The sequence below is a fragment of the Penaeus japonicus genome, unplaced genomic scaffold (assembly GCF_977035675.1).
Source record: "Penaeus japonicus unplaced genomic scaffold, GWHDUDI00000001_assembly GWHDUDI00000006, whole genome shotgun sequence".
NCBI classification, from domain to species: Eukaryota; Metazoa; Arthropoda; class Malacostraca; order Decapoda; family Penaeidae; genus Penaeus; species Penaeus japonicus.
The window spans coordinates 37,357,787-37,367,786 of record NW_028234408.1 but is presented as its reverse complement, the minus strand read 5'-3'; the positions used below and the strand labels follow the sequence as shown (position 1 = coordinate 37,367,786).

At 41.0% G+C, this 10,000-nt stretch overlaps 1 protein-coding gene across 1 annotated transcript in view; it reads right to left on the bottom strand.

Annotated features, from left to right (window-relative positions):
• Window positions 1-223: 223 nt before the first annotated feature.
• LOC122252739 (zwei Ig domain protein zig-8) overlaps window positions 224-10,000 on the bottom strand; it is a gene marked incomplete at its 5' end in the record, with an annotated part of 11,964 nt that continues 2,187 nt past the window's right edge. Inside the window, 5 exon segments of the mRNA XM_086537989.1 lie at window positions 224-1,168; window positions 1,551-1,745; window positions 2,230-2,319; window positions 4,764-4,896; window positions 6,463-6,543. Coding sequence (XP_086394115.1) covers window positions 1,053-1,168; window positions 1,551-1,745; window positions 2,230-2,319; window positions 4,764-4,896; window positions 6,463-6,543 — 615 coding nt within the window.

Sequence of the window (10,000 nt, the reverse complement as noted above, 5' to 3'; positions counted from 1 at the left end):
GAGAGAGAGAGAGAGAGAGAGAGAGAGAGAGAGAGAGAGAGAGAGAGAGAGAGAGAGAGAGAGAGAGAAGAGAGGAAGAGGGAGAGAGAGAGAGAGAGAGAGAGAGACAGAGAGAGAGAGCGAGAGCGAGAGCGAAAGAGAGAGAGAGAGAGAGAGAGAGAGAGAGAGAGAGAGAGCGAGAGCGAGAGCGAAAGAGAGAGAGAGAGAGAGAGAGAGAGAGAGAGAAAGGGAAATTTAGAGAGAGAGAGGATATAGAGCAAGGGGAGGGAAGAGAAAGATAGATCTAGAGAGAGAGAGAGAGAGAGAGGAGAAAAGAAGAGATGAGAAAAAGAGCGAGAGACAGAAAAAGAGAGAAAGAGGAAGACAAAGAGACTGATGAATAGAAGGAAGTGTAAATAGACATATAGAAGGCTCGAGAGATGATGAGACACTTTAGACGGAGAGAGACGGTTGAAAAGAGAGACAAACAAAAACAAAATCTATAGTGACGGACGAACAATTCAAATAAACGGGGTTAAAGAAAACTACAATAATAACATGTCAAATTACCCTTTTCTCTTTTGTATTTATGAATGGAGTTCCCATTCACAAATTCAAAATGGTATTTATTTGAAAATATGAATTATATGTAAAACCGTTTCAAATAATGACCATAAAATAATAATGATAATACCGAGAATGACGAAAAGAGGAAGAGAAAGGGCACAGAGAAAAATCTGATGATAAAAACAGGACGAGGCAGAAGGAGATAAAAAGAAGAGGAAAGAAAAGGAGAAAAATAGCGGACGGACTTGGCAAAACGAAGAGAAAAAATCATCTCTCCATAAGGCTCAGACACTCGTTTTCTTTAGACGACTGCCTGGTAGGGGAGACTCAAGAAACACGTCTAGGACATTCGTTTAGAAAAGTCAAGACACATGTTGAGAATGACATCTGGTTTGGGACATTTCGTCTCCTTTAAGTCCTTTTTTTAGTCTTTTATATATTTTTTTTCATATTTTTGTTGCTACTTTACACATATTTTTATTTTTTATATCTTTTTCTCGGGTTTATCATCTGTGTCCCGAGAGGATGGTAAGAGCGAGAGAGAGTAAAAGTACCCATAGAAAATGTGACGCAGGACAGGTGTGCGCGCCGACACCTGTTTGCATGGCTGCTGGCTGCTCTCCTGAAATAGAAAAAAAAACGAAATATTAGAAGAAAAATAGAGAAAAGGAGAGAAAGAAAGTGTAGGAAGGTTAGGGATTGCGACAGAGAGGAAGAAAAAAGAGAGGAAAGGAGAGAAGACGTTAGATTTTAGAATATAATAAGAAGAATATACAATCATATATACAATATATATCTATATATATTCCCCCCTTTCTCTTTCTATTTCTCTCTTTCTCTCTATATATATTACTCCCTCCCCCTTTCTCTCTCTCTCTCTCTCTCTCTCTCTCTCTCTCTCTCTCTCTCTCTCTCTCTCTCTCTCTCTCTCTCTCTCTCTCCATCTCTCTCTCTTTCATATTCTCTCTTACTCCCCCCACCCACCAACCCACCGCCCAACCCACCCTCTAAGACGACGTTGATGAGCACGGAGGAGGGCTGCGCGGAGGTGGGCCAGCACGTGTAGTTCCCGGAGTCGGAGGGCGCGGCGCCCCTGATGGTGAGGCGCGACGTGGTGCCGTCCGCCGCCTCCTGCGTCAGGATGGACACTGGCCCCTCGTAGTCCAGGATCTCTTGGTCGCGGTACCAGTACACCAGCCCTGTGGGGGAGGGAAAAGAGGGAGGGAGGGGAGGTTCTTTGTAAATATGGACTGGCGTTTGTTTTTGTTTTGATTTTGGTTTTGAATTGTTTGTTGGTTATCTATTCGTTTATTTGTTTGTGTGTTCTTTGTTCATCTATCTGCAGATTGGATTGTTTATTTATTTATCTACTTATTTCCCTATTTATTTTTCGATCTAGTTATTAATTATGTATCTATTGATACATCTATTTATATCTAATTTCCCTAAATTTTCCTGTTTTTTTTATGATATTACTCTGGATGTGTGTTATATTGATAATATATATATATATATATATATATATTTATGTATGTATGTATGTATGCGTGTATAGTGTGTGTGTGTGTTCAAAAATAGTTACAGCAAAAAAATATTACAATCTACAAAAAAAAACTCACACGACTCACACATCCAACCTGACACAAATCTTAATATCTCACAGAACAAAAACAGTTTCCTCACCTTCCATTCCAGCTTGATTAACTATGCAGGTGAGGTTGATTGTACTTCCGGCCTTGACATAGCTAGGGCCAAGGATTAGGGCGCGGGACTCTGTGGGAAGACCCCTTTGGATTAGCTTTCGGAAAGGGGCGTTTGTGTGTCTTGATGTGTGATGGGGGGGTGGGGGAGGGGGGGGGTGGAAAGGGGAGGGGGGTGGATGTGGTTGTAGGTATGTGTTTGGGTTTGGGTGTTTGGGTGTGTGTGGGAGAGAGAGAGAGAGAGTGTGTGTGTGTGTGTGTGTGAGAGAGAGAGAGGGGGGGAGAGTGAGAGAGAGAAGGGGGGGAGGGAGGGAGGGAGAAAGAGAGAGCAAGAGAGAGAGAGAGAGAGAGAAAGAGAGAGAAAGAGAGCAAGAGAGAGAGAAAGAGAGAGAGAGAGAGAGAAAGAAAAAGAAAGAAAGAGTGAGAGAGAGACAGAGAGAAGCAGATAGAGAAACAGAGAGAGATACGCAAATTGACAGATATAAACAGACCAATAGATAGATAGATAGATAAACATATATCAATACAGACAGACTGAACACATTTCCGACACAGCTCACAGACCGCACAGCCATTACTACCCCATAATCACAACCTAGCCCACTCGATCACAGGCAGGTAACCCACTTAACCCACCTACCGTATAGAACCATATAATTACAGGTTAAATGACAGAGCAGGTGATACAGACATGTCTAATGAGGACGTTATTAATTGGGATTGATTTACTCTCATTATATCAAATGGGACATTAGGTCGTCATGCATTTGACCTCTGACCCTATTTCATCTGACAAGTTAATGATGACGTTTTGCAATATCATTCGGTTGACAAGGGATTTTATGTTTTAGTGATAGAAGAGACAGGAAATTATCTTTTGACTTTAAGTTTATTGGTAATATGTCATAGGCAGGATTTGTGTTTTTTTTATTATTTCTTTGCTTGCTGTTATATGGTATTAACTATGTTTATTTCGTTGTCTGCTTTATCCACGTGTGTTCCTCATCTTTCTTTGTTTCATCTTTCAGTTTTCGCTTTTTGTTGTTGCTTTGCTTTTAAAACCCTTTTTGTCTCTCGGATTTCTTTTGATTCTCTCTTATACGTCCCTTCTCCCCTTGTCATTTCTTCCCTGACTCTTGCCTCCTCTTCCCTCTCTTCTTTCCTTTCTTCCTCCTTCCCTCTCTCTCCTTTCCTCTGTCCTCCCCTCCTCTCTTCTCCCACTCTCTCCTCTCTTTCCCTTTCTTTTTATCTACTCCTATTCTCTCCCATTCTTCCTTTCCTCTCTTCTCGTCTCCTACTCTTTCCCTTCTTCCTCTACTCTCATCTCGACTTCCATTCTCTCCTCTCCTCTCTTCTTATTTATCTTCCCCTCTCCTACTCTCACCTCTCCTCTTCTCTATCCTTCTTTCCCATTCTCTCCTTTCCTCTCACCTCCTCTCACCCTCCCCTCCTCTCCTCCTCTCCTCCTCCCACTCTCCCCTCTCCTCTCCTCTCCTCCCTCCTCCCCTCCTACTCTCTCCCTTACTCTTCCCTCCCCTCCTCTCCTCCTCCCACTCTCTCCCTTCCCCTTTCCTCCCCTCCTCTCCTCCTCCCACTCTCTCCCTTCCCCTTTCCTCCCCTCCTCTCCTCCTCCCACTCTTTCCCTTCCTCTTTCCTCCCCTCCTCTCCTCCTCCCACTCTCTCCCTTCCCCTTTCCTCCCCTCCTCATCTCCTCCCACTCTCTCCTCTCCTCTTTTCTCATTTATCTTCCCCTCTCCTACTCTCACCTCTCCTCTTCCCTATCCTTCTCTCACATTCTCTCCTTTCCTCTCACCTCCTCTCACCCTCCCCCCTATCCTCCTCTCCTCCTCTCATCCTCCCACTCTCCCCTCTCCTTTCCTCCCTCCTCCCCTCCCACTCTCTCCCTTCCTCTTTCCTCCCCTCCTCTCCTCCTCCCACTCTCTCCTTTCCTCTTTCCTCCTCTCCTCTCCTCCTCCCACTCTCTCCTCTCTTCTCCTCTCCTCTCCTCTCTCCTCTCCTCCTCTCCTCCTCCCATTCTCTCCTACCTCCTCCCCTCCCACTCACTCCCTTCCTCTTTCCTCTCCTCCTTCCTCCTCTCCCACTCTCTCCCTTCCCCTTTCCTCCCCTCCTCTCTTCCACCCACTCTCTCCCTTCCTCTTTCCTCCCTCCTCTCCTCCTCCTACTCTGTCCCTTCCTCTTTCCTCCCCTCTCACCCTCCCTTTCCCTCTTCTACCCTCCCACTCTCTTCCCTCTCCCTCCTCCCCTCCCTCCTCCCCTCCCTCCTCCCCTCCCTCCTCCCTCCCTCCCTCCTCTCCTCCCTCCTCCCCTCCCTCCTCTCCTCCCTCCTCACCTCCTCCCTCCCTTCCCCCCTCCCCTCCCCTCCTCCCTCCCTTCCCCCCTCCCCTCCCTCCTTCCCTCCAACCCTCCCTCCCCTCCTCCCCTCCCTCCTCCCCTCCCTTCTCTCCCTTCCCCCTCTCTTCACCCCCCTCCCCCCTCCCCCCGGCCCCCTTCACTTACCAACCACGGTGAGGACGTAAGACAGAGAAATCTTCGGCTCAGTGTTGATCTGGCACTCGTACAAGCCGGAGTCCCTCTCTTGCGCGTACTTGATTTGCAACGTCCAGTTTTCCGATTTCTCCGGATGCAACACCTGCAATAGGGTTGGGAAATAAAGGGAGATGAGAAGAATGGGGAAGGGGAAAAGGAAAGGAATTGAGGATAATGGGGGGAGGCGGGAGAGAGGATAGAAAAGGAAGGGAGGTAAGGTCATGGGAGGTGGAATTGAACGCAGATGAGGATAAAGGGAAGGAGAAAATAAAAGAAGTCGAGAAACGCACAAGGCAAGAGCAACGGTGAGACTGAGATACGTAAGAACACGGGAAGAACACGGAAGGGGAGAACAAGGGCAGTAAGAACAGGAAACGATAAAGATGAAATATAAATAAATAAATAGATAAAACGACAGAAAAGGAAGGGAAATACCCATGGTGAATTGTATCTAACTTTTCTTATAACTAATGACGAAACACTTTACTTAAATAAACATAAAATGGCAGAAAAGTATTAAACGAAATACACGCCTTTTTTCCATACAATGTTTGTTTCGAAGCTTTTTTTCTTTTTTTTCTATTCTTTAATCTTCATTTTTCTACCACATCTCTTTATGTTTTGTTTTTTATGTTTTCCATATATGAAATCCAAATAAAAAATCATTATTCAAACGATTACAATGTAAGTTAGGGAATATATAACAGTATAAACTGAAAAAAAACGATGGAAATATATTATGAAATATATATCTAAAAAAAAAAAAAAAAAAAAAAAAAAAAAAAGTTATTCTCTGACATCCAAAGATACTGCATATGAAACTGAAATTGTTATCGTGTGAATGAGAATGAATAATTCAACAATGCAATATGATGGCCTTTTCGGATTGCATTAACATCAGAACTACGTATTTTTTATGAAGATGTAATAACGTCTGTTGCATATCTTGCACCATAGAGTTATTCATCCTCATTCAGAGTTTTTCAACGTTTGTCACAATGAAAATTAAAATGTTTCGGTTATAATTTCGTTTTTAATTTACAGTTATAGCAAATGCAGAAATAATCATGTTTAAGCAGAAGTAGTAGTAGTAATTATAATAATGATAATGAAAATAAAAATAATAAAGACAATTATGAGTAGTAGCAGTAGTAGTAGTAGTAGTAATAGTGGTAGTAGCGGTAGTAGTAATAGCAGTTGTAGTAGTAGTTGCAGTAGTAATAGTAGTAGTAGTAATAGTTGTAATAGTAATAGTAGTAGAAGTAGAAATAGCAGTTGTAATAGTAGTAGTAATAGTAGTAACGGTAGTAGTAGTAAAAGTAGCAGTAGTAGTAGTAACAGTTGTAATAGTATTAGGAGTAGTAGGAATACCAGTAAGTAATAGAAACAATATTGAAAATAATAATCAAGACAATTTTATATAGTAGTTGTAGTAGTAGTAGTAGTAAGAGTAGTAGCAGCAGCATTAGTAGTAGCATTAGTAGTAGTAGCATTAGTAGTAGTAGCATTAGTAGTAGTAGCATTAGTAGTAGTAGCATTAGCAGTAGTAGTAGTAGTGGTAGTAATAGTAATGATAGTAACATCGTTCTTAAAAAAAAAAAAAATAAAAAAAATAAAAAAAAAAAATAAAAAAAAACAATAAGAATACTGGAACCCAAAAACAACCTACCTGGAACCTCTGATCGGAAGCGAAGACAATATTCCCTGAGCTGATGACATGCAAATCACGTTTCCGAATCCAGGATACTTGCTGCGAGAGGATAAAGCACGTGTCAGTGAAGGCTGAGGGGAAGAGATCGGACACACCTCACTGAGTGTTTTCCTTGACAGTGAGAGTTTTCTTAAGGAGCGAATGGGGTGGATTTCATGTGGTTTAAGGGAGGGAGAGGGAGAGTGAGGGGAGTGAGAGAGGGAGAGAGAGAGGAAGAGGGGGTGAGAGAGGGAGAAGGAGAAGGAGAGGGAGTGAGAGATAAAAGAGAGAGAGGGGGAGAGAGAGAGAGGGAGGGAGGGAGAGGGGAAAAAAGATAAAGAAAGAGAGAGAGAGAGAAAGAAAGAAATAGAAAGAGAAAAAGGGAGGGGGAAAGAGAGACAGAGAAAAGACAGTAAGAGAGGGAGAGAGACTGACAAACAGGTAAAGACCAATCTAAACTTATTCACACCAGCCTGAGAGACGATGCAAGGTGACCCCTCTCGGTGCACCAGTGACCCCTCGACAGTGATTTTCCTTGGGTTGATCCTGTCACTAAATTTTGAGGATACAGATTTTAAGTAGAACTTGGAATAGTTTGAGTGACAAAAGCCTTTGAATGTATACTGCTTAATTTTATTTCACTATTTATACAAGACAGCTCTATTGTCCGTATAGTTTGAAACATGAGTCAAATTCAAATTCAAATTCAAAAACTTTAATTCCATAAATCACAATATTTATCATTTTTATAGAAATAGTTTATAGCAAAATAATAGATATACAATACATTTGTTACATGTTTGACAATCCATCACAATTGACAATTTAGGAAATTTTCTTTTAATTTTGTCTTGAAATTATTGAGGTTAATGATGTCTTTAACATTAAAAGGGGTCCACGCATTAGCATTTACCGTGTCCCTATTTCCGTGTGTGATCTATTGACATAGAGAGAATTTACTTGTCGTGTTCGGACACCTGATGTGTGTCCTACAGTTTGTATGAACAGGATCCATTTAATGATTTTATGTATGAAAACACATGTATCGTAACTGTATTTCGCTTGGACTTTTGATCATTTTGATTTAAGAATATGTGGGGTGATGTGATCGAACTTACTAACATTACCTAATGCAACTCTTGCAGCAAAGTTTTGTAGTATTTGTGCTCTTTGCATTAGGGTTTTGTTAGTTGAGCCTCAAACACCTGAGCAATAGTCAATGATACTCAGAGCAACAGATGTATCAGTGTACCCCTTACCTTACTATGTACTGTATGTTGTCAACATGGGCTTCAAATGTCATATATCTGTCTAAGTATACTCCTAGATTTTTAACTGAAGTGTTTGGTTTGATTTGGCAGCCTCCGAATTCCACGGTTGTGTTTATGGGAATTTTAGCTACTTTTTCCGACTACCTATGAAAATACATTGTTGTTTTATGTGGATTTATTTTAAGGCTATTAACCCATTGCAGACGGAGATAAATTTGCTTGCCCAGCCTCCAGGATAGGTTTTATTTTAGAGAGAGACCGCTTGAAGCAATATAATTTGAAGCATCCCAATCTCTTTCAGTCATTCATTATAAAACTAGAGCGGTTTTTGTGTTTTATTTTTTTGTGTGTTTTATTGAGTTTAGAGACTTATATGTGCCGTATGACAGGCTCTATCAGTGCTGCAGTTGACTAAAATTGTAGTATGTTATCCATATTAGCTCATTATTTTCTTTATACTCAATGTGATAGAAGTATTGCTGTTTTATGGGAGGACAAAAGGCAACTTTATTTTTTTCGTATTTTTGTGCTGTCATGAACGAATACGAAACATATAACCACCTACAATAAAGATAACAAGAAGAGGTAGGGAAGAGGAATGAAACCTGTGCTTGTGACTGTGAGTGCCACAGTGAAAGACATCCATATTGGCACAAGAGCACATTTTAGACACTGGGTATGGATTGAGTCACCTTCCTCTTCTCGTTCTGCCTGCACATCCTTCATCGGCGGTACTTTAGAGCAAGGGTTCATCAACTTAGTGTGTGCCATCGCTCTATAGAGACAGTGCATGCTAGAGACCGTGGATGGGTGCCATTCAAGGCTCTCTCACCTGCTGGTGCTAGAAAAAAGTGGTGCCATCTAGGTTTTGGACGTTAAGCTTGCACGATATTACGGTAATTATAGTAATTAGGACTGCAGTAGCCATCATCACTCATTCCTTTTTCATAGTAAAATAAATTAGCACAGTGATCCAAAATCCCCGAACGTCGTGTACGTCATGACGCCCGTCGTCTGGCCAAAGCTCCTACGTCATGTATGTCATGACACCCGTACGCAATGGGTTAATGTCAAAATATCCTTTTGCTTGAATAAGAGTGTGTTGAATGTTTCTTATCAATGCATCTAAGTTGTTCACAGAATCATCGGCGTATTGTATTAAATGGTAGTTATGGACTATGCTTGATCAATCATTAATGAAAATTGTAAATAGGATCGGGCCTAATATAGATCCTTGTGGAACACCGAAATTGACTGATTGTTGTGATGATATACTCTCATACATTTTTACCGATTGGGTTCTTGTACTTAAATAACTATCATACCAATGGGTGTCAATTCTCTGGTTTCTTATTTTGTTATGAAGAATTTCGTGGTCGACTCTGTCAAAAGCTTTAGAAAGATTGCACAAAGTGAGCAAGTTTATCTTATTGTTGTCCATGTTTTTATATATTTGGTCAGTCATCTGTAACAATGCTGTTTCAGTGTATAACTTATTTCTAAAGTCATGTTAAGTTTTAGATTATAAGTATTGGTCTCCAGAAAATTCATCAACTGATTGGCTACTGCTTTTTCAAGAACCTTATATAGTACTTTGAGTATTCTAATGGGGCAGTAATTATTCATGTCGTTTATATCCCCAGACTTGAAAATTGGTGTTACAATTCCATGTTTCCAAAGCGATGGGAAAACACCAGTAACCAGAAAGGTGTTAATGATGATCGTTATATAAAACGCGATTACGGGTAGACTATCCTTAATAAAGCGCAAAGCAATACCGTCTGCTCCCACCGCATTTGTTATTATTAGGATAATATTTTATATGTCCACTGGTTGTGGCCTGAAAACATCCGTTATGTTTCCTAATTTGTGCAAAGAAGTCATTAAAATGCCATGTGTTATGTGTAGAATTTGTGTAAAAACTAATATTTTTAAAAGGTTCCATGTTGCTTTTATGTTTAGCAAATTCATTTCTGATAATATTGAACTGATTACTTAACATTTTACTTTTGAGCGTTTGTTGGGCTTTATATCTATTGGCAATGGCTCTCTTGATATAGTAATTTCTCCATGGAGCAGGGGGACGTCTGACGATTCTTGTCACGTAGGGAGCAGAGGCATCTATGCTGCTTTTCATCACTTCCGTAAGGATGGTTACCTGGGTATCTACATTGTCTGTCGATAAAATATCTAATAGAGTTGGTTCTGTAGATATGATTAGCTCGCATAATGACTGAGGGTCATAG